Source organism: Saccopteryx bilineata, chromosome 2 (assembly GCF_036850765.1).
Source record: "Saccopteryx bilineata isolate mSacBil1 chromosome 2, mSacBil1_pri_phased_curated, whole genome shotgun sequence".
Classification (NCBI taxonomy): Eukaryota; Metazoa; Chordata; class Mammalia; order Chiroptera; family Emballonuridae; genus Saccopteryx; species Saccopteryx bilineata.
This window is the reverse complement of record NC_089491.1, coordinates 101,185,674-101,211,574: the sequence shown is the minus strand read 5'-3', so window position 1 is coordinate 101,211,574 and position 25,901 is coordinate 101,185,674. Positions and strand designations below refer to the sequence as shown.

The 25,901-nt window shown below is 40.7% G+C and overlaps 1 protein-coding gene across 5 annotated transcripts in view; it reads right to left on the bottom strand.

The window, feature by feature from the left end:
* The window catches only part of AUH (AU RNA binding methylglutaconyl-CoA hydratase), a 162,560-nt gene that overhangs the window by 79,053 nt on the left and 57,606 nt on the right, over nt 1-25,901 (bottom strand). For 4 of the 5 annotated variants that reach the window (XR_010729108.1, XM_066257507.1, XM_066257509.1 and 1 more), the window contains 2 exons: nt 16,629-16,721; nt 14,022-14,078 (listed from right to left, as the gene is read on the bottom strand). The exons of the other annotated variant lie outside the window; for it this stretch is intronic. Coding sequence is in view for 3 of the 4 variants with exons in the window: in XM_066257507.1 (XP_066113604.1) it covers nt 14,022-14,078; nt 16,629-16,721 (150 nt within the window). In the remaining variant the exon portion in view is untranslated. The remainder of the gene's footprint in view (nt 1-14,021; nt 14,079-16,628; nt 16,722-25,901) is intronic. 5 annotated transcript variants of the gene reach the window in all.

Below are 25,901 nucleotides of genomic sequence, written 5' to 3'. Positions count from 1 at the left end.
CATTTCTCAAAATCTTAAAAGTAAAACTAATATGTGACTTAGCAATTTTGTCTTCTGGGTATTTATCTGAAAAAAAATGAAAACATTAACTTGAAAAGAACCACATACCTCCAAACAGTTTCGTTTAGTGCAGAGTTGTTTATAATAGCCAAGACATGGAGACAACCTGAGTGTCCAGTGAAGAATTAATAATTTTAAACTGTGGTGTGTTTTATTATATATATATGTGTTTATGTATACACACACGCAAACATACACAGTGGAATATTATTAAGCAATAAAAAAGATAATCCCGTCATTTGCTACAACATGGATGGGACCTCAAGGGCATTATGCTAAGTGGAATAAGTCAGACACAAAAAGGCAAACACTGTCTAGCTTCACTTATAAGTGGAATCCTTAATAAAAAGTCCTGGGGATGTCATGTATAGCATGGTAACTACAGTTAATAATACTGTGTTGTATCTTTAAAAGTTGCTAAGAGAATAAATCATAAGTTTCCATCAGAAGAAAAATAATTGTAACTATGTATGGTGATGGGTTAATTCATTATGTCCTATACCTGAAACATATAGTAAGTCAATTGTTTCTCAATAAAAAATAAATAAAACGCTAATGCAACTGAAGGACAGATGTATATATGTTCAATTAAGAAATCTCAGTAAAGATAGCAAAGACTGCATCTGCCTCCTGCCTGAAACACTCCCAACAACATTTTCATGACAATGGACATGAATCACCAAAACATAGTAGTGACAGGAAGGGGAAAGTCTACGAATAAAGAAGCTCTGGCCCAGAAAGTCTCCAGGACACAGCACAGAGAGGCAGAACCCAGCCAAGTCCAGTGCTCCCTTGCGGTAGCAGCCAGAGAAAACCAGGTAACTAGAGTGCACAGGACAGCAACGAGGCTCCAGAAGTCTAAGAGTCCCACCTGAGCACTGAGCAGAGTGCTGCCTGCTAGGTGTGTGAGGAAATGACCTGAAAGGAGGAGGGCTTCAACAAGTTCCGTAAACACCAAGGAAAAGGACCATGAGAACAACTACACTAAGGTACACCGTAATTCAAAGTGCTCAAAACCAACTGTAAAGAGGAAGTCTTAAAGCACTCTAGAAAAAATTCTACTCAAAGAACAAAGATAAGGATGGCAGATTTCTTGTCAGAAAAGAAAGCAGATAAGACAGAGGAATAACACCTTTAACAGATTGACAGATAAAGAAATGCCAACTCAGAATGCTATACCCAGCAAAAACACTGTCAAATACTGTAAAAGAAAGACATTTCCAGATATTCAAAAGCTGAAGGAGTTTGTCAGCAGCAGACCTGCATTACAGAAATGTTGAAGGAAGTCCTATTGCAGAAGGGAGCCATACAGATAGAAATAAGGATCTATGAAAAGAAGTAAAAGAACTAGAAATAGCTACATTGTAAATATATTTTCTAATTACTTAAATCCTTTTAAAAAATAACTATTTTAATAAAACTAACTATTCATGCTGTGAGGTTTTGTGGGGGTTTTTTGGTATTTTTCTGAAGCTAGAAATGGGGAGACAGTCAGACAGACTCCCTCATGCGCCCCACCGGGATCCACCCGGCATGCCCACCAGGGGGGCGACGCTCCGCCCATCCGGGGCATCGTTCTGTCGCGACTAGAGCCACTCTAGTGCCTGGGGCAAAGGCCACAGAGCCATCCTCAGCGCCCGGGCCATCTTTTGCTCCAATGGAGCCTTGGCTGAGGGAGGGGAAGAGAGAGACAGAGAGGAAGGAGAGGGGGAGGGGTGGAGAAGCAGATGGGCGCCTCTCCTGTGTGCCCTGGCCGGGAATCGAACCTGGGACTTCCGCACACCAGGACGACGCTCTACCACTGAGCCAACCGGCCAGGGCCATGCTGTGAGTTTTTATAGCATGTGTAGCAAAAAGTGCATAACAACAGAAGTCAGAGAAAAAAAATAAAAGTACTATAACATTCTTATGTGACATGTTTTAATCCATAATGGTAGACTGTATAACCAAAGATGTACAGTATATGCCCTAAAGCAACTAATAACAGAAAAAAGTAATAGTGAATAAATCAATAAAAGATATAAAATAGAATCAAATAATAAAATATACTTAATTCTAAAATAAAATAGACTCAATTAATCCAAACAATAGACAGCAAAGGACAAAGGGGTACAAAATCAAACAGAAATAGAAAACAAAAAAAATGAAAAATGTACATTTAACTATCAAAAACCACATTAAACGTAAATAGTTTGACTACTGCAATTTAAGGAAGCAATTGTGAGATAGGGTACACAAGCAAAACAGAAACAATGTGCTGCCTACTAGATACATACTTTAAAGACATAAACAGGTTAAGAATAGAAGAACAGGAAAGAATGTATCAGGCTAACACTAGTTAAAATAAAACTGGAGTAGCTACATAAAAACCAGGCATAGATTTCAGAGGAAAAAGATAGCACCAGGGATAAAAAAAAGATTATTTTAAAATGATATAGATTTCAAACCATCATAAGACATGACAAACCTAAATATTTATGCACTTAATAACACAGCCTGGAAATACAAGAAGCAAACAGCAACAAAACTAAAAAGAGAAATAGAAAAATTCACAATGGTAGTTTCTCAGTAATTGATGAAACAAGTAGCAAGAAAACAAGTAAATATATAGAAGAAATTGACAACATTCTCAACCAACTTAATTTAACTCAAATTTATAGAATATTCTGCCAAAAAAACTCCAAAATATTTTAAAACAGCTGAGAAAAATTAAAACCTTAACAAAATACAGAAATATAATATGTTCATGAATATGAAGCACCAATGCCAAGATATCAAATCTCCACAAATTGATCTACAGATTGAATGTAAATTAATTCAAAATCCCAAAAGGGATTTTTTTGTAGGAAGTTACACACTGATTTATATGAAAATAGCAAGGATCTATTATAGATTAAACAAACGACTTTGGCTAATACTACCTGACTTCAAGATTTATTCTAATGCTACTAATCATGTATTGGTATCAAAATAAACAGATTAATGGAACAGAAAAGAGTTCAGATAAAAACCTGCACACATGTGGACATCTCATTTTTGACAAAGTTGCAAAGGCAAATTAGAGAAAACAGACATTATTCTCAACAAATGGTGCTAGAACAACCAGATACACAAAAACAACATCAGTTCATACTTCACACCACGTACAGAAACTGACTCAAACTGAATCACAGATTTAAACGTAAGCCAAATACTTTAGAAGTTCCAGAACAAAATATAGAAGAAAACATTTGTGACTTTGGTTTAGGCAATAATTTCTCAGAACATCAAAATCACAAACCATGAAAAAACAAACTGATAAACTGACCTTCACTGAAATTAAAATCTGCTTTTTGAAAGATTGCTAAGAGAATGAAAAGTCAAATCACAGATGGAAAGAAAATAATGCAAAGCATGTATCTGAAATAGAACTTGGATTAAGCAAAAAAAAACAAAAAAACTTTTTTTTAATTTATTTTTAAATTTTATTTAGAAAATGAAACTTAATATGGTGGCATTAAATAATAAAAGTATATAAGTTTCAGGTGAACATCTCTATAGCATTTCAACTGTTCATTATGTTGTATACCCATCACCCAAAGTCAAATTCTCTTCTGTCACCTTATATTTGTCCCTTTTTACTCCTCTCCCCCATCCTTCCCCCCACATCCCCCTTCTCCTGGTAACCAATTTCACTTTTATCTATGTCCATGAGTCTCAGTTTTATATCCCACCTATGTGTGAAATCATACAGTTCTTAACTTTTTCTGATTTACTTATTTTATATACTCAGTATAATGTTTCCCACTTACATATAGACACAGGCAACAGCAACAGTGTGAGGATTGCAGGAGGGGAAGTGGAGGCAAGGTGGAAGGGGACAGATGGTGACGGAGGGAGGCCTGATTTGGGGTGGTGAACACACAATGCAATATACAGTGGCAAAGAACTGTACACATGAAACCTGCATAATTTTATTAACAAATGCCTCCCAAATAAATTTAATACTTTTTTTCTTAGTTCAATAAATAAAATACTCAGTAACAACAAAATGCAACAATAAGAATTTAAAACTTGCCTGACGTGGTGGCACAGTGGATAAAGCATCAACCTAGAACACTAAGGTCACTAGTGTGAAACCCTTGGCTTGCCCGTTGAAGGCACAGACAAGAAGTAACAACTATGAGTTGATGCTTCCTGCTCTTCCCCCACTGCCTTTCTCTCTCTCCCCTCACTAAAATCAATAAATAAAATCTTTAAAAAAAAAGAACTTAAAACACAGTAATAAAACAACCCGATTAAAATTGGGTAAAGAAGAAATAGAGGTGGCAACTCCATTAGTGAAAAAATGGTCAGCATTACTAGACATTAGGGAAGCGCAAATAACCACGAGGCACCGCAGGCCCACAAGGAGAACTAACAACTACCAAGAGCACTGGCGAGGGTGCAAGCGAAATGAGTTCTCACTACTGCCGGAGGGAACTCTCAGATGTCTAGACAGCCACAATGGAGACCAGCTTGTGAGTTTACTACAAATGTAAACATACACTTATCATATGAAGCCATCCTGTCCTAGGAATTCACCCAAGAGAACTGAAAGCATACACCCATGCAAGCTTGCATACATATGTTCACAGCAGCTTAACTCATAATACCCCAAATAAGCGAACAGTCTAGCATGTAAAGACATCGTCAGACAGTGGTATATCTATACAATGCAATACTACACAAGAACAAAAAAGAATTAACTACTGTCTAACCAGTTGGTAGTGTAGTGGATAGAGTGCTGGACTGGAATGCAGAAGGACCCAGGTTCAAGACCCTGAGGTTGCCAACTTGAGCGCGGGTTCATCTGGTTTGAGAAAAGCTCACCAGCTTGAACCCAAGGTCATTGGCTTGAGCAAGGGGTCACTCGGTGTGCTGTAGCCCCCCAGTCAAGACACATGTGAGAAAGCAATCAATGAACAATTAAGGTGCCGCAATGAGGTATTGATGCTTCTCATCTCTCTCCCTTCCTGTCTGTCCCTATCTATCCCTCTGTTACAAAAAAAAAAAGGATTAACTACTGAAACTCACCACAAAATGGATAAATGTTAAAATAATTCTGCTGAGTGAAAGAAGCCAGGCAAAAACGAAAATATAAAATATATATTAACATTTATGTAAAATTCTAGAAAATAAAAACATCTAGTGACAGAAAGGGATTGAATTATTACATGAAAAAACTTAGGGGTGACAAACATGATTGTCATCTTGACTATGGTTATGGTGTCACAGAATATGTATTCAAAATTTATCAAACTGTATCCTATAAAATGCATGCAGTCTATTGTACATCAATTATAACTTAGTAAAGCTGTTAAAGATCCATTAAAAAGAAGAAAAATTACAGCAAACAATAACACAAATAACTGTCAGTCCTGCCAACGGGCCAGATAATATTAAAAGACTACTATCTTCACCAATTATCCCAAGGGCCCTGTGGCATAGACAGTATTATCTTCACTTTACAAAAGAAGAAACAAAGAAATGAAATGCAGAAATAACTTGCCAAATGAGATACAGTTCAGTGAGGGAGGCGGAATTCAAGTCCAGAGAGACCCACACAGAGCTCCTCCCTGAACCACGTCTCTGCCCACAGGTGCGACACGGCTGATCACCAGCCATTCCATCACAAAGGCCACTGCCAAGTGGACAAGCACGTGTAGTGTGCAAATGTGAAAAAAGTCTGCTCTAAATGAGCGTCTCGTGATCATGAACCTGGGCAGGTAGGTCATAAAATAAACTATTCAGGGACATGGCTGAGGGTGCGTCTCAATGGTTCACACTCTGTTTTGCACATTACAGGCATTAGAGATTCAAAACCCAGTCACTAAGTTCGTGGTTTGCAAAAAGCAAATTCAGTATTTTTTCTTAATTTTTAAAAAAACTTTCCATTGATCTGAGAGAGAGACAGGAAAAGGAAAGAGAAGGGGGAAAGGGAGGAGGGGAGGGAGGGGGAAAAGGGGAGAGGGGAAAAGGAGGGGGAGAGAGAGAATGAGAGAGGTCAGAGCCAGCAAATTTCAGTTTTATTTTTAAAACTTAACAGAAAGGGCCTGCCGATCCTCATAATTTACGTAGGCAGAATTAACTTATCTTCCTTTATGAACTTTTTACATAGTTCATTTAACTGCTCTCAGACACTGCTTTCTACACTACTTCAAGTGGTTAAAATTATTTAAGTTGATACATACGATACGCACCACAGCATACTCAAATGCAGGTGAGCTACCTTGATTACAGCTGAACAACAAAAATGTAACACCCTACTCACAAAATGAACAATCTGTTTCTTAAAATGCCAAGTTCTTGGTAATTTAAAAAACAAGAAAATATAAAACAAAAATTAGAAAAAAAACTATTATCAATCTGAGGTCATAAGAAGGAAATCAAAGTACTCAGACTCAAAATCGCCGATTAATCCAATTCCACAACTTAAAATGTGGACATATGAAGCCATGAAGCAAATTTTAATGAAGGAAATATATAGTCAAAGTAAAATAATCCTATTAATAGTAATTCTCCAATTTACTTCGTGTAACTATTCTTTGAGGTTAACTTCATTCTGTCTCCTCTAGAAGCAGTAATTCACACATTTGGTGATACTGAATGTGGTCTCAAACTCTGAGAAAGAGAGAGACCGTCTCTGGCTTCACAAACGAAGCTTCAGAGATTTATATAGTCCAACATTTGACATTTAAGAGTATAATATCTTGAGTTACCTTTTGTACCAACAATGAGATTTAAGTTGAGATTCTTTTTCCATCTTTTGTGTATGGATGTCCAACTTGATGCCACTAACCTGGATCTACTGACGGCTGCTCCCAGCACAGCAACCGATAAATCCTTAAAAGCCTAAGATCACGCTGCATCTCTGCTGGCAACCTGATGTGGGTCCTCCTCAGTCGGGTAAAGCTGTAATCCCCGGGGCATGGACCCCACAACAGCTTCTCTAACATTGTCTCTATCACTACCCTCCTGTCTGCACAATGGGCGGTGTCTCCTGTCACCCTCCACCTGTCTGCATGGGGGTGTGGCTAAGGGGAATGTGCCAGGCAACCCCCCCGCCCTTCACCTGGGTGCTTCGCTGTCTCAAGCACTCCTCCTCCATCTGCATGACCAAGTCCTTCAATTCCTATCAGTCCTAATGCCAGTACCACTTCTCAGTGAGGCTTCCTCTGACCCCTCCTTTAGAGTGAGACCCACCCCTCGTCAGACCCGCACCCCACTGCTTCTTCTGCAGCCCCCGGACTTTCACCGTAACCCGCTCTCACTGTTGGCTCACCACGGCCCCATGCGGGACTGTCGGCTTCCTGGCAGCGGTGGCCTTCCTCGTTTGTGTGTGGCAGTGTGCCCAGTGCCTACACCTGTGCAGGGCTCAACAGACATTGCTGAGACAAGTGAAGAAGTGTGCCTGGCATGCTGTGTGTGAGCAAAGGGAGCAACAGCAGGAGAGAAAGTCGGAACAGTGCTGGGGGCCCACCCTTGCAGGCCTTGTAAACTGAGGTTAAAAGTGGCAGATTCACACTGTTTACGATTCCCAGGGGTAAACTTCCTTATTACTGTTTGATTCCAACAACTTTACAATGACAGGGCATTACGATTCTAATACACATCTAATCTCTCCTACCAGATTTCAGATGGACAATCCACAGGAGCACTGCTGAGTCACAGCAGATAAATACGGGGTGGGGCAAACAAAGGTTTACCGTGTTCATCTGAAAAACAATAACCTACACACATAATACAAGAGTACGTGCTGTGTCTCACCTACTCACAACTGCACACCCACTCTGCCCCACTCTGTGTATGTTCCCTCCGTGACAACTGACATGGCTGTCAACAGTGGGAAGCCAACAGCGAATGTCCAAAGCTCCCAAACTGGACATAAAGTAGTGCAGTGGTCACTGAGTTACATCGTAAGTTACAAAAGAACGAGACTGCGCGCTGCGTGAGGTGTGTGAGCAAACGTCCAGACTGCCAAGAGCAGCATGAGTGCCGGCTGCTGGAAGAGGAACGAGGAAAGGCCTGTCCCCAAACTCCACTGTCCATCAATAGTAAATGTTGCACATTTTATAAGCCTCTTAAAAGAAGTAGTCTTATTTTTGTTGTAATGCTTTTCTTCTTCCTGAAATAGCATGACCTTATTAATCACACTCGGCACAGACAGGTCCTTTGCTATTTGTGAGAATCAGGTTCACCCTCACACGACAATGGTGAGTCACTGCTGAGGAGAGTCAGAAGACTAAGCTCCAAGTCTGATGTAAAGTCTAACGCAAGTTCAATAAAAGCTGTAAACAGAACTTTCCAAAATGACAACTGTGCTCAGGACAACACACACAGGATTTAAAAATCCATCATTACTTCATGGACAGGTCTTAAAATAGAGTGCCTGGACACCAGTCCAGGACACTGCCTCCCGCTTAGCAGCCCTCGGTGACACGGACAGTGATGCCAAGCCCTCACCATAGGGACAGAAAGCAGACACACTGAGACTCTTGTCTCGTCCTTGCAGCCCAGGTGCTCTCTTCTTCCTCTTCTCCTTTCTAATTGGGGAAAAGTCAATGCCAATAATAATTATTAAAGAGGCTCTTCATGAAAAGTTTCCAGGAAGAGAATGATGAAAGTACAGCCACAATTACTCTCAACTGTAACAGAGCGATCAAGGTCCTCAACACCTATAGTGGCCCAACCTAACATTAAATGCCACTGAATAAAATCAAAATAAAATAGAGTATGGTACATTTAAAATTCTTGGCAAAAACTTTTAACCTACACATGAAGAAATAACAGTGAGATCCACAATGTGCAAACCTCAGTAAGACAAGTTGACTGAACTAAAAAAAAAAAAAAAGTTATAAAAACAAAAAGATGGGCGCCCTGGCTGGTTGGCTCAGCAGTAGAGCGTCGGCCAGGCATGTTGAAGTCTCAGGTTCAATTCCTGGTTAGGGCACACAGGAGAAGCGCCCATCTGCTTCTTCACCCTCCCCCTTCTCCTTCCTCTCTCTTTCTCTTCCCCTCCCGCATCCAAGGCTCCATTGGAGCAAAGTTGGCCCGGGCGCTGAGGACGGCTCCATGGCCTCCACCTCAGATGCTAGAATGGCTCCAGCCACAACGGAGGAATGCCCCATATGGGTAGAGCAATGCCCCAGATGGACAGAGCATCGCCCCCTGGTAGGCATGCCAGTGGATCCCGTTTGGGTGCATGCAGGAGTCTGTCTGACTGCCTCCCTGCTTCTAACTTCAGAAAAATATATATTAAAAAGAGAGAGAGAGAGATGAATGACTTGTCTAGATTTTTTTTTTTAAGTGTTCTAAGCAAACATGGTGTGTGACATTTAACTAGCTCCTGAGCTGGAGAAGTAGACCAAAACAGCTATAAATTGGGGAAACCTGGATATTAATGTTACTATTGTTCAGTGTGATAACAGTGCTGTGGTTATGTAAGAGTCCTTTCTTATTCTTAGGAAAGGCAGGCTGGACTACCTAAAGGCTGACCTTGCTATTCTGAAATGGTGCAGCAAGAAAGGACGGGTGTGCTTCTGAGGAGGGAAAATGGAAAGAGGGAGTGGAGCCTGGCAGGAAAGGGGTCTGAGGAGGGAAGATATTGGTGAGGGGTATAAAGGGTTCATTTACTGCTTCTCAAACTTCCTGATGTTTAAATATTTCCAAAATAAAAAGCTGGAGAGGATAAGAGCATTGGAAATACTAGACATCTTGTCCACAGTGGTATACACCTAAGCAAGAAGCCTTAAGTTACCTTAGTCCTGAGGTTCCTTGACACAAACCCCAAATCCTCCACTAGGAGAAGCAAGAAACAAAGGCTAAGAAGGAAGGAACTTGATACCATTTTATGTGCAAACAAAGAAATCTCTAAGCTGTTAAATTTTTTTAAAAAATCCAAAGTCTCTGAACTTGTTTTATTTGGTTCTTACAGACATGCTAAAGTTTGGTACTGTTTGAGAAGCTACTCCTGAAAGAGTTTTATTGTAACTACTGAAGTATTCTCCAAGCTGGGAGAAGACAGGAAGCTGAGCTGCTTTCTTAAAGGTGAAAATACTGGAGAGCAGAGGAGGGGCTACAATGTACAAAATCCACAATATAATTTAGGATACTGTACGAAGGTCCCAGAGTAACCATTATATTAGTTTTAAATTGGCTTGTGCTTTCTATCATTAAAATTGTATATTATATTTTACAATGTTTGTCAACAATCAGATAGCTACGTATAAAACAAAAGTACTGGTTTTAGTATCCATTTTTAAATTACATCTGATATAACAATATTTAAAGAAGTTCATTTGGTTTCAATGTTTCCACTTTCCTTTATACCTTCCTTTTCATTAACTACATACTTTTTTTTTGGCAAGAGAGACATGGAGAGGAACAGAGAAAGGGACAGAGAGAGGGCCAGAAAAGGACAGACAGGAACGGAGACAGATGAGAAGCATCAATCATCAGTTTTTCGTTGCAACACCTTAGTTGTTCATTGATTGCTTTTTCATATGTGCCTTGATGGGGGGGGGGGGCTACAGCACAGCAAGTGACCCCTTGCTCAAGCCAGTCACCTCTGGGCTTAAGTGAGCAACCATGGGTAATGTCTATGATCCCACACTCAAGCCAGCAACCACGTACTCAAGGTGGCGACCTCGAGGTTTCGAACCTGGGTCCTCGGTGTCCCAGGCTGACGCTCTATCCACTGTGCCACCGCCAGTCAGGCAACTATATACTTTTAATAGTCGTCTGATAGCAAGACAATCTACTTCTTAGTAAAAAGTAAATTTAGAATACTAATCTAAAATCTGCATATTTATAGTAAGGGTCCATTAAAACTTATGTTCAGCCTGACCAGGCGGTGGCACAGTGGATAGAGCGTCGGACTGGGATGCCGAGGACCCAGGTTTGAGACCCCGAGGTCACCAGCTTGAGCGGGGGCTCATCTGGTTTGAGCAAAGCTCACCAGCTTGGACCCAAGGTCGCTGGCTCGAGCAAGGGGTTACTCAATCTGCTGAAGGCCCGTGGTCAAGGCACATATGAGAAAGTGATCAATGATCTAAGGCAGGGGTCCCCAAACTTTTTATACAGGGGGCCAGTTCACTGTCCCTCAGACCGTTGGAGGGCCGGACTATAAAAAAAAAACTATGAACAAATTCCTATGCACACTGCACATATCTTATTTTAAAGTAAAAAAACAAAACAGGAACAAATACAATATTTAAAATAAAGAACAAGTAAATTTAAATCAACAAACTGACCAATATTTCAATGGGAACTATGCTCCTCTCACTGACCACCAATGAAAGAGGTGCCCTTCCAGAAGTGCGGTGGGGGCCGGATAAATGGCCTCAGGGGGCCGCATGTGGCCCGCAGGCCGTAGTTTGGGGACCCCTGATCTAAGGTGTTGCAATGAAAAACTAATGACTGATGCTTCTCATCTCTCTCCGTTCCTGTATGTCTGTCCTTATCTTTCTCTCACTCTATCTCTCTGTAAAAATAAACAAAAAAAAACTTATGTTCACTAGGAATATTACTCTCTCTTTAAAATAATTTTCTAATTTAATTTGTTTGAAGAAAATTTGTAAAATATACCTTAAAAATAACTATTGTTATTCAGGCTCAATTTCAAAAAAACAAGAAAAAGAAAAAAGAAAATTCAATGCTTGGTTTTGATCAGTTGTTTCAAAAGAAACAGAAGTGATAACCATATGACAGCCAGAAGCATCAGGTTAACCCTTGTGTTTATAAAATACGCAGTAAATCCAAATAGGAAGTGACAGCTTCATTTAAATTAATGTTAAGCATTCTAAAATTTATGACAAATTTATTAAAAGGTTTTTTTAAATAACAGTATTCATGAAAATATATAATACAATTTCAATCATATTTATAAAAAGTGTGCTCTGATTAATGGATCCATTCCTGAGAAGGAAGGACCCTAAAAAACACTGAGTCCAGCCCTCACACAGCTGCCCCTCAGAGGAGACAGGAGGAGCTCAGCTGCCATCCTCCTGTCTGCAGGATCATCTATCGCACTTTCTTCATCTAATCAACCCAGCAGCGCTCTCACACAACTGCTCTACCTCCTGGTGGTATTAACACAAAACATTTCACATGCAGAACCTGACAAATATCCAAATTACCAAGTTCACCTTTTTCCCACTCCCCATTTCTGCTACATACTAAGTCTCTGTGTTTAAAAAAATGACTTAAGGGGCCCTAGCCAGGTAGCTCATTTGGTTAGAGCATCGTCCTGACATGCTAAGGTTGCAGATTTCATCCTCGTTCGGGACACATTTAAGAATCAACCAATGAGTGCATATAAACAGGTGGATAACAAATCAATGTTTCTCTCTCGCTCACTCTCCATTCCTCTCTAAAATCAATAAATAAAAATGTTTTAAAATTTAAAAAAAAATTAAATGACAAGCATTAAACACAACTGTATCAGTTTCCCAGGGCTGCTGTAACAAACAAACACAAACTTGGTGGCTTAGAACAACAGAAGTTCACCCTCACAGTCCTGGAGGCCGGAGTCCAAGCTCACGATGTTGGCAGGACTGCTTCCTCCAGAGGCTCTGAGGAAGACCCCCTAGCTTCTGGTGACTGCCAGTAACCCGGGCGCCCTTGTCTTGTACACACAGCTCCCCATCTCTGCCGTTGTCCTCACATGGGCTTCTTCTCTCCATTTCTGTTCTTCTATCTAAGTTTTCTCCTCTTCTGTAAGACACTTGTCCCTGGATTTAAGCTTCTTCAAATAATCCAGCATGACCTCATCTTAAGATCCTTAACTTAATTATATCTGCAAAGATCCCTTTTCCAAATAAGGTCACAGCACAGGATTCACGCTTCTATCAATATTTCTTTTGGGGGGGCCACCATTCAACTATAGTTACTATCTCTAGGATTACTTCATCCTAATTACTAGCAATTGCTTACTGTTTAAAAGAATTTATAAAACATCGTATCATTTTTCTAAACCTTGTTTTCATTTCACATATTAGTTACCTGATAACTCTTTGATTGGATATATTTTCTTATACATCTTTTTGAGTTTTCATTAGTGACTACAAAACAGGTTGGCAGATGGAACAGGTAGATATCACATGTTTTTACCTCTAAGAATAGCACTTTCATGGGTCACCGAAGTAGGAAACTTAGTGAGTCTTACATGCTGTAGTCTTCAGTTTCACTGAATTAGGTTTTAATTTCTGCCTATACACCCTAACCTGGATACTCTTACAATAATATGGTTAAACATACCATTTTAACCTATTCAGGTACAAACATGCCTGAAGTATTTAATACTGCCTTTAATTTTAAACAGTTACTGTTATTTCATTCAAATACTAGTAAGTTACCAATGTGCACATCATCAAATGAAGTCTATTTTTTGAATAAATAGCTACATATAATGTGAATATTACCAAATGCTCTGCATCAGACAAAAGAACAAAAATTTCAGATTTATCAGGTGCTGCAGGATTTAGTTGTCAGTGTTGAAAAAGTACTTTCTTAACTGAGTCTTCTGAAAGCAGCTGCTGTCATTTCTACATTAGCAGCGTATACGCCACCGTGGCCCTGTGGCCCCAGCCCTCGTCTGGCCACACAGACACCAGCCATCCAGTGCGTGCGCGGAGTTCTCTGTATATACACATTTATACACCCACATAAAAGTTTCAAAATAGTGGTATCATCCTTCAAGAATAATGCGACCATACAATAATTTAGAAGTGAAGCAATCGTACAGAAAAGCACAGGTGAGGACACAAGGGACAGCCAGCTACCCCACCGTCTCTGCAGCTGCTTACGCAGAGGGCACACACTGCACAAGGCTCCACTGTAGAAGCTAACAGTGCAATCTCTCCACCCAAAACGCCGCCTTTCACTAACGCCTCTCTATCCCATTTAAAGAACAAATCAAGGTGGGCGTGATCAATTCATACCTGCACCAGGAATAATTGCCAACTTTGTTTCAACCAGGCCCATTTTCGCAGAGGAAGCTGAAAAGTAAGGAAGAACATTAAGTATTATCCATATAATCAAATTCATTTTTATGATGACTTTAAAAAGTCAGGAAAGCAAGCTAGAGACAAGAGTCATCCCCTTACCCAGCTGCTGCCCAGTTTCAGCTACCCAAGGACAAATGCTGTCCAAAAATATGAAATGGGAAATTCCAGAAGTAAACAATCTGTAAGATTTAAATTGCATGTCTTTCTGGGGTGGTATGATTAAGCCTCTGCCCACCTCTGTCCCACCCGGGACGTGAATCGCCCCTTTGTCCAGCGCCTCCACGCTGTAGACACAACCCATTAGTCACATAGTGGCCATGTCGGTTCTCAGAGCAGCTCTGCAATGCTTGTGTTGATGGCAGCCTTCTTTTACTTAATAATGGCCTGAAGCAAAAGAGCAGTGATGTTGGCAACATGCCAATGCCAGAAGGAAGCCATAAAGTGCTTCCTTTAAGGCAAGGGTCTCAAACTCGAGGCCCGCCGAACAATTTTGTGCGGCCCGCAGACTAATCCACGAAGTTCAAAATATTTTGGATAAAATTAAGTAAGCCTAGGGGCCTACTTGTATTTTTCATTTCTCTAGCATCCTAGCTAGATATTAGCTTAGTTAACAGCAGTTGTGATGCGAACTACAGTTTCTGGTCGTTTTGTGACACTGAGTAAACTGCATGTACGATTGTGCTTGTTGTACTGATTTTTTTTTGTTTTCAACTGCAGTGAGAAAAGTGTTGCGTAACAGTTGCCTTTTGTAGACCTAGCGCGGCCTGCCGAACGGCTGTGATCTTGCTCTGCGGCCCACATGCTGAGTTGAGTTTGAGACCCCTGCTTTAAGGGAAAGGTGTGTACGTAGAGGGCAAAACACAGTATATATAGGGTTCAGGACTATCCAAGGTTCCAGGCACTGTGGGGAAGGGGGTGTCTTGGAATCTATATCCCTGGGACAAAGGGGAACAACTGTATTCTATTTACCAACTAAACTGTTGTCACAAATCTTTTCAAAAATCACTTCAGAAGGCACTGAGTTATGAAAATAAGTAACACTTAAAATTATATACAGGATTGGGCAAACGGTTTACAGCTGTGAGTATGCAAAATAGAATTTATTCTTGTATTATTATTTATTATTATTGCATTAATTCAATACAATACTGTATTTAATTTAAATACTGTAAACCTACTTTTGCCCCATCCTGTATACTGAAAGATTCATGCATTTTCTATTAAAAATTGGTTGGCAGAGAAATAATTTTCGATGCAGAAAGACCAAGGTGGTAACTACATAACTGGACCTGATACTGCCAGGTCCTGTGTGAAGGGTTCAGTCCCACTCCTTACTCAGGATGAGGAGCGAGGCTGTCTGACAAGTAAAAATCTTTTAGCCGCCTGAACAGTTCTCCAGATCAAACAGCTTAATATGTCAGATCACATACAGCAACTTTTTGAGGCCAAATCTCTAGGTACTTTTGACAAATGGTTTTACTGTGCCAACAGCTGGACAGGGCTCCTCTTTTCATGTGTGTTTTAGGGCTACTTAAACATCTTAATTATTTCTTCATTTCAATATCCATAAGTACTTGGACTGCTTCCCAAACAAAGCCAAGTTCCCGGAATCTGCCCTCTTTCCGAAATAGATTACATGTACCTCAGCTTTTCAATTTAAAACCCAATGATTTCAGACAAGAAAACAGAGACCCAAAATAAAGGGAGAGAGGGAGGAAAGTATACGTGGTCCAGGAACTACAAACCCCAAAGAAGTCACCATAAAATCATTAAAAACACAGTTATACTGATTCTCCTCTCACAGGCAGCTCCATCAGAAGGGATAGTGGCACTTGGGGAAGAAGAGTGACAAATACTGTCTGCCTGCTTCATCAGGAACGAGGGCTGTGACACCAGACTACCCGGTTCAAGTCCCTGCTCGGTCACTGCCCAGGGTCCTGTTCCTGCATCGCTCTCTGCCCGGACTTCCTGACGCACCACAAAGTACTTAACCCATCGGGCTGCTAGAAAGATGAAGTGAGCTAATAATGCACGTCAAGTGCTGAGAACAGTGCTAGGCACCAAGTCAACACTCAGCACACTACCAGCACTCACTGCTTTCATCATTCTTTTCCTAATCACCTCTCCCAATCCTCAGAAGACTATCCAGGAAGGGAGCATCAAAGAGATCAAGTTATTATAACCACAGCTAACAATAATTAAATGCTTGGACTAGACGCATGCCACAGATGAACTCATTTAATCTTCAGAACAGCAACTGTCATTTCCCCCAGCTGAGAGGAGGAAACCGGTCTAAAAAGGGCAGGACCTGAGAGTCAAAGTCAGAGCTGTCTGACCCCATGCCCATTCCCCAGGCCTGCTGCTGAGGCTGCAGCAAGAGGCTCCCAAGACGGCTTCCTGCCGAGGAAGGCTGAGTGCTTCCTTAAGCCCAACAGCTGGCTTCTTTTCTACACGTTCCACTCAACAACAGGAGAAGAATACAGTAGAGTAAGAGAAAAACATCATTTTACAAACATTACTTGCAATAGGATGACGTCTTACCTGCCACTCTTATATCACAGGCCAATGCCAGCTCCAGACCACCACCTAGAGCCAGTCCGTCCAGGGCAGCAATGGTCGGCACCGGGAGATTGGCTGGAATAGAAGAAAGATTTCCTGCTCCTTTAGTAAGTTACCTTACTGTGGAATTTACTTTAGATTTTTTTCTTTTGCAAATATATTTTCAAATGGGCTACTACAAACAGAACTTTGTATCCGTTTTGTCTCTAACAAAATAACCATTTCCTTCAATGTTGTTTTTCAGACACATGGAATGACAATATAGTGTTTCATCATATAAATATGCCTTTAAATCTTCCCGTATTACTGAAATACTTTCACAACTTTCTGTTGAATTATAAGAATCATAAGTCTGACTTCATGATCTTAGAGCCTATAGTATTTTATACGATGTTAACTCAGATAAATTTCAAGTTTAAATGACTTAATTCACGATCCTTTGTGGCTTCCCTTGGCTGCCGGGGCTCCAACACACCAGATCCCTCGTTTACTAGCCAGGACAAGGAACACAGCTGCAAGATGGCCGGGCCCTTTCTAACACCACACTTACATCAGAGACAGAGGAGGCTCTGGAAAAGTGCAGGAAACCGACACAGAAGCCCAATTGGGAAAGGGTTAGCCAGCCCCAGACACAAACTAGACTTCCTTCAGTGCAGAAACAGAACGTTCCGTTGGTGAGACTTTCATAACAGAAAACACACAGATTTCATGTTTATAACTTATATAAAAACTGGTTAATTATTCTATGAAGCAGAATTCTTCCTATTAATTTTATTTTTGACTATGGGAATGTGAAGCTAGGCCAGCCTAGCAAGGCATGGAAAACAAAAGCTGTTAGTTTACAGAACAAGATGTCACCAATGCACCAAAATCCCAAGGTGACTGATCAAAGGGTATTTTTTCTCAAGCTCAAACCTTTGCTCATGACCTAGGAACAAAAAACACTGAAATTTGCTATCAAGATTAATAAAAGCATTAAAAAAAAAAACCTTTACCTTTCCACTGTCATAAATAAAATTAATGGGAAGGATTCTGCTTCACAGAATGTGATATAAAGGGCACCATCTCTTCATTGTGCTCACCACAGAACAGAGCTGTGTGGCACGGCAGAGGTGTTGCCAAATGCTATGGGGGTGATCATACTGCAATATTTAAATATATCAAATCAACATGTTGTACACCTTATACCTACATAATGTTATATGTCAATTATATTTCAATTAAGAAGTAAGGCCCTGGCCGATTGGCTCAGTGGTAGAGTGTCAGCCCAGCGTGTGGGTGTCCTAGGTTCAATTCCTGGCCAGGGCACCCAGGAGAAGTGACCATCTGCTTCTCCACACCCCCTCCCCTTCTTTCTCTTCTTTTTCTTTTTTCTTTTCTTTTCTTTCTTTCTTTCTTTCTTTCTCTCTTTCTCTCTTTCTCCCTCTCCCTCCCCCTACCCCTCCCTCCCTCTCTCTCTCTCTCTCTCTCTCTCTCTCCCCTCCTGCAGCCATGGTTTGACTGGTTCAAGTGCATTGTCCCTAGGCACTGAGGATAGCTCCATGGAGCTTCCACCTCAGGTGCTAAAAATAGCTCAGTTGCGAGCATGGCCCCAAATGGGCAGAGCATCAACCCCAGATGGGGGATGCTGGGTGGATCCTGGTTCAGACACATGCGGGCATCTGTCTATCTCCCCTCCTCTCACTTGAAAAAGAAAAAAAAATACAAGGAAAATAGAAAATTAACATGCTCAACTCATTAAATACATAAATTACATGGTACTTTCAAATATTAATTAACATAAGCTGCCATTATATAAAGCATGATATAAATTTTTCCTACTAAAGAATCATTTAATAGAACAGTTTAATATTCAATAAGTAATTAATTTCAACCATTTTGCAATATTTTAAATCCTGGAATTACACAAAATCCTAATTTTGCTCTGAATGATTGTTTTTCTTCTTTGTTAATTTATTTTTTCAATTACAGTTGAAAAGTTGAAAAATGTTTTCCTTAATAAATTTTTCTCAGAAAAATATGAGTCATCTCAAAGTACATGCTACTTTCATAGTTACCTAATATGCTGGGTTTTATTTATATCTAGTCTTTCTATTTGAGAGCACTTAATAATCTTAGAGAAACCTCAATTTTAGAAAGGCAGATAATCAGTTCCAAAAACTGAGAAATACCAAAATGGCAGTTATATGAGCCAACCGATTAAAACAGGACCTGCCAGAGGCTGTTCCCAACGGCAGTGGGAAGAAACTGACTCCACGTTACACAACCGATAGGGTCAGATGCTATTTTGAGTGTAGTACCAGGAAATAAGCCAGGTATGACAAAGAAGCTAATAATCCTTTGAAATGCTCCTAAAAATATAATTAAAGCAAACAATGAAAGTTTTGCTATCTTAAGAGGAAAATAAAAGAGGTCCAAGGGAAGGCTCTGGTCGACTTCCGTGGTCCACAGGAGGCCTGCTGTAAGGGTAACTGAGGCCAGAAAACCACGGACCTGGCGGAAAGGGAACTGGGGGTCTATCTTCAACTCTGAGATACAACACATAATCACATCATGTGGGTTTTTTAATGTCTCTACAAAATATAAATAGTCTGATTATTACCAAAAAAAAGCTAGTGGCATGGCTTTTAAATTTGGTTTTTCTTTAAAAAATAGTGTTCTTTTACAAAACAGAGAAATCAAATATTTCAAAAGAAATTCCTGCACAGTATACTGGTAGTCTAACTTTATTGAAATTGTTCAAGAAGAATAGAAACAAAATCCAAGTTTAACTGAAAATATAATAAAATCCTAATTATCTTTAATTTCAGCTAAAACTTCACCTTCAGTTTAATGTACTATGCCCACTCCCACTATCAAAGTTTAAAAGTAGGATAAACTACTCCTGCCCAAAGTGGCTTGGCTCCCCTGTGGTCCATCCAGGGCCACTGAGAACGGAGCCAGCCTGCACACTGACAAACATACTCACTTCACCAGACAGAGGCTGGAGCCCAAAAATCAGAAGAGTGAGCACTGTGGGTGGGAAAAGCTGCCTAGTTTTCTAAGCTTATTACTTAGCCACCTGCCTCTCTATGTAGCTAACGAGAAAATACTAGGAAGGTTTTACTTTGTGTGCCACTGTCCTATGCACCTTAGAAACACTATTCAAACCTCCGGCCAGCCTTATGACCTCAGAGCTAGTGTGGCCCTCACTTCACAGATGAAGACACTGGGCAGTGAAGTGGCTGTTTCTTGCCTGCTGTAACCACAATTCAAGCACAGGTGGTCTGGCTTCAGGTCTTGTTCATAACCAATGCTGCCCAAAGCCAGTTCTCATCGCCTGGACCCAGAGACACTGAGGTAAGGCTCAGCATTGTACCTCATCCTTCCAGTCTTCCCTAAGGACCCATGACTGTGTAACCTGAGGAGGGGGAAAGGTGAGGCTCCTCGGGCAGTCTGACGGGCACACTGCCTGTGCTCCGCTAATTCCTGGAGTCTCAGAGTGACACCACAGCTAATTAAGTCCTACCAGGGGAGGCCCAGGGACTGCTGCAAGGCACCAGTCAGTTCACTATAATACAGTGGTTTTCAAACTTTTTATACTTGGGGACTGGTGAGAATAGGAGAATTATTTCAGGGACCACTGAAGCAAAAATCACCTGGAGCATAAGCAAATTCAACTAAGATCACTGAATCTGTTATCTTCATACAACATCAGGGTGGTTGATTCTTTTGTGGACCAGCACAAAATTTCTGCCTGAAAAACACTGCTATAATAGACATCTGACTTGAGTTTTCCCTGGGAACTGTAAACCCAGACTGCCCCCAGTACATGACTATATAGGTTACTAAAGGAGGAATAGCCAGCTCAGCTGGTTAAGGCATCATCCTGATGCACCCAAAGGTTACAGGTTCAATCCCCAGTTAGGACACATATGAGAATCCACCAATGAATGCAAAAGTAAGTGGAACTACACATCAATGTTTCTCTCTGTGTGTATCTCTGCCCTCTTCCTATTTCTCTAAAATCAATAAGTAAAAATTACTTTTTAAAAAGTAGGAAAGGCCAACACCAGAACAACCATTTCCTATCAAAATTCCAAATCAAAAAACCCCCTTGAGGGAAACGCAGAGGAGACAGTGCAGAGACGTCCCCACTCACGTCCCCTCGGCAGCCCTGTCTGGAGCAGTGCTGTCAGTGTGGCTGACTCCGCAGCCACCGGCTGCTCCAGAGCTCACAAAGCTCCCGGCGCTCCCCACGCCATCTGACATGGCAAATGTGCTCACTTCTGTTTCTGATAAAAACACACTTTTACCTGGTAGGAAAGATGGAGACCACTCCTGCCTTGCCTCATGAACTTTTGGGTTCCACATCTCACTATTCAGGATATGAACCTGCAACACTAGGGTCGCCGGGAGGCTGTGACATGTGGAATCCCAGGCCTACCCCAGGCTCCTGAAGGATCGGCACATTAACAAGATCCCCAGGGGAAGGTCTGGACACCAGAAACCACATGGAACCTGACCATCTCACCTTCCCGCAGGGTAACACGCTGACCCCTGCAAAGAGAGGAGGGGGAGTAAGAACCAGAGCTCTATGAGGTAAGGCTCCTAAGTGTAATGGTAACAAATATTTACACTCAAATGTTTGTGGCGGCTTTATGTGCAGCTGCCCCAACCCTGGACATAACCCAACCATCCCCATGCAACACATCCAGACAATTGGACACAACTTAGCAACAAGAAGGAACCAATACTAACACTGCTGAACATCGACGACCTCCACAACAAACATGCTGATAGAAAGGGGACATGCAAAATCAATCCACACTGTCCCATTTATAAAACATTCTTAAAATGGAAACTAGTCTCTAGTGAAAGAAAAGTAACTCAATAGCTGTGTGGGGACAGGTGGGGGCAGGGAGGGGCAGAAGGAAGGAATCACCAAGGGCCATGAGGAAACTTCTGGGAGTGATGGATACATCCATCACCTGGAGTGATGATGTTTTCACAGTCCAAGTTACCACACTGTACACCTTACTGTGAGCCATTTATTGTAGGGCAATTATACTTCAATAAACCTGTTTTTATGACTTGATTTTCATATTATATGACTTGATGAATATGAAAATGATAGATACAACAGAAGTAAGCACACAGAGGTCACTGGGTCAACTGAGTGATAAAATTTACAATCAACAAATCAAGTAATACACATGAATCAATTTAAAATTATAAAGAAAACACTAAGAAAAAATTACAGGATAAGAGAAATGTGGAAAGGAAGAATTTAAAATGAGAAATATACAATTCTATCACTGCTCAGAGTAAGAAGTCATCAGAGCTTCCTAAGGAACAGCGGCCCAAGTACACTACAGAAGTTATAATATTAATAACCAGGGAAGATAAAAATACAGCTCTTTCCCATTATCAGAATAAACACACAAATAGGAAAATAAAAACAGAAAAACATAGTATATGTATTTTTAAAATGTAAAATCACCAAATCAGAAGGCACAGCAAACCACGCCAGCCTAACACCAGACACAGTCACACAATGAAGGAAGCTGCACTTGTCCAGTAAGAAAAAGACTCTGATTAGATCACAAAGCAAAACCCAATGACAAGGAACATTAGAGAAACATCTAAAACAGAAGATAAAATACAATTTAAAAATATTCAAGGATGGATATGGTGCCTCGGACTCCAGACTCAAATACAAAGAAAGCATCTCATAATCTGAACATATAAGGGCAATATATGGGTCAAAGCATCATCTAGGCCAAAATAAGGCACTTTACAACATTGAATAAAGGAGAAATTTGTAATGAAGATCTAGAAACTATCTATGCACTAAATAACCAGCATCAACAAACAAAAGCACAACGAACAATCAATTCAAAACAACACAAATATCACAGCCCTTCTCTGACCAATATGCATTAAGTGAACTAGAAAGTAACAAAACACTAGCTAATTAGAACGGACACACGCAGATGATGTGGAGGCACATTTTCTTCCACATTCCGGCAGCTTAGCAGGGAGCTGGCTCAGCACTGAGACCAGTTCAGCGGGAGTGCAGGCTCTAACCCAGGGGTCCCCAAACTTTTTACACAGGGGGCCAGTTCACTGTCCCTCAGACTGTTGGAGGGCCGGACTATAAAAAAAACTATGAACAAATCCCTATGCACACTGCACATATCTTATTTTAAAGTAAAAAAACAAAACGGGAACAAATACAATATTTAAAATAAAGAACAAGTAAATTTAAATCAACAAACTGACCAGTATTTCAATGGGAACTATGCTTCTCTCACTGACCACCAATGAAAGCAGTGCTCCTTTTGGAAGTGCGGCGGGGGCCGGATAAATGGCCTCAGGGGGCCGCATGCCAGGCTGTAGTTTGGGGACCCCTGCCCTGCTGCCAGACGGGCTTTCTAACACTGTGTCCCAGCGACAGTGTCCAGGGTACACAGTTGTACAGAGGTGCTCTTCTTCCCTGAAATGCTAAATACACACAGCACTGCAGAGGTGGGTCCCACTGTCCTATTATACTGGCCCCAAAACTTTTTCTATCCCAACAAATTATTTATCTAAATGGCTAATTTAAAAATGAATAAATAGGCTTACCCTAGGCGATGCTATACCCCCTTATTTCCAGTTTTGGAAACAGGCCTGCCCTCCAAGAACACAGGCTCTCCTCCATGCTTAGGTGAAAAGTGCCCTGTGAGTTACACCAGGTTGGCTGTGGGCCAACTGCAGAGGGCATGGCCAGCACAAACCCAGGGCAGCTGTGGTGGGTAAGCGGACCTCACGATGGAGGACCAGAGGGGTTCATCTCCCCATCAACACTTCTAAAGCAACATCAACTCACCTAACATCAGTAATAAAGGTAATATTTTGCTTTTTTGTGTGCTTTTTATTTTCAATTTGTTCCATATGTTGAAAAGAGGGAGGATTTCTAGTTACTAAGTTTCCCTAGGATACCCTAATACTATGTACAATGATATGTTCTGCATCATTGTTTATAATAGTAAAAAACTAAAAACTACCTGAATGCCCATTAATATACAAATAATTATATACATTATGGTATGTCTATAGTAATAACACTAGAAAAATCATTTTTTAAAAGCAGTGGTAAACAATCTACACTAGGCCCTGGCCAGTTGGCTCAGTGGTAAAACGCTGACCTGGTATGTAAATGTCCCAGGTTCGATTTCTAGTCAAGGCACACAGAAGAAGCGCTTATCTGCTCTTCTCCCCTCCGTCTCTCTTTTCTCTCTCCCTCTCTCTCTTCCACTCCTGCAGCCATGGCTTGACTGGTTTGAGTGCATCAGCCCCGGTGCTGAGGACGGCTCTGTGCAGCCTCCACCTCAGGTACTAAAATTAGCTCAGTTGCAAGCATGGACCCAGATGGGCAGAGCAACAGCCCTAGAGGCTGCCAGGTGGATACTCCTCTCACTTGGAAAAGAAAAGGAAAATAAATCCACATTGGAGAAAACTAGACTCCAAATTAGTCCCAGAAATAACCAAGGAAAAAAGATATAGTACAAACCAAAAAAAAAGAAAAAATATATATACACACACACACACACACACACATATATATATGTTATAGATATGTATGTATATGTGTATATATTTAACATATATACATACACACACACATAAAATTAAGAACCATTATCATCAAAACCTGACTCTCAAAGACTTAAGGCTGAGCAGGAAATCGTAAACTATAAAAAGTGACAACTGATTTTTAAAGGAACCAAAAATATTTTTAAAAACTCAATGTTTGCTTAAAAAAAAAGAGGTGCAGTATGAAAAAATTAGCAAGCTGGTAGGTGGTTAATAAGAGAGAGGTATTGGAGAAACAGAGGGAAACCACCGGAAAAGATAGAGATACGTCTAATATATGTCAAATTGGTAGAATAAAACCAAACTCCATAGAAATAATTGTTTTTATTTATTTTAAAGCAGAAAATAAAACCTGAAGGGAAAAAACAATTAATAAAATCAGAATAGGAATTAATAAATCAGAAATAATAGAGAGTAATTAACAAAGCCCCCCAAAAAGATTATTTTGTGTAATGTAAGAAAACGGTTAAGCCATAGAGGACCTGCTCAAAGGAAAGAGAGAGAAGACACCAACAGCGAGCATCAGGAACGGAACAGGGACATCACTGCTCACTTTCAGACATAAACTGCTAAGAGATTGTTATGAGTGACTTTATACCAAGGCATCTGAAAATCCAGATGAAATGGATTTTCATGAAAATGGATTTCTAGAAAATCATAAATTTCCAAAAAAAAATTTTTAATAGAAAACCTGTTGTTTATGTGGTTCTTTTCAGATATATGTTTGTACCTAATCTATAATGAATATATAAAAATATATATTCATGTAAAAGCCAAGAGGTCTAAAACATACATATCAAATTAGCATATAATCAATAATCATTTATGAGGAGAGAAAGCTGCTAAAGAGTTTTAAATTTCTATGTTAAACACATACTCATTCTGGGTGCAATTATAACACATATTAAAAAAAAAATTCAAGTGATTTTCTTTCCTGGGCTTTTTAAATTCTAGAATATTCCAGAGTAATATTTTGCAGTGACAGAGCTCATTACTCCTTTTATACTTACTGTAAGGTCAGTGGATAATGGGGGATGGTCACGTGGGGAACCCAGACCCGCGAACTTTGGCTAGGACCACCCACAACCAAGCGCACCAAAAGAAGCTTCACAGGAACCCTTTGGAAAAAGCGACAGTCTGCCAGCCAGTGAGATTTCACCACGTCATGTTAGCTCCACTTCCCTAGAGGGACCCTTTAAATATCTCCCACACAGTTTAATCCTTGCGACTTCCCTGGCCTCCATCTTTCCTCGGGGCCAGGGAACCTCACCGGGCAGGTGGGATGTGTGCTCTGTATTCAATAAAGCCTTTTATTATTCCACACTTCGTGGCTCTGGCCTCTTCCTTCCTTCTCGGCAGGAAAAATACCTTAAGTTTTGGTGCCAAAAACCCAGAAGGAGTTCAAGTCCGCAAGGACCGCTCCTATTCCTCATCCCCTCCGAGAAAGAACCAGGATCTCCGACCTTCCACCTACTTTGGCGCAGAGTGCAGTATATCCCCTGCCTCCAGCCACCCTTGAGTTCTTTCCTCCGAGACTCCCTGTCCGGAAACCGTAGCTACATCAGGGAAGTCTTTCCGTTCTGAGTGCATGTGCTATCGGAGATGTCCGGAGCACATCCACTTTACCTTTTCTGT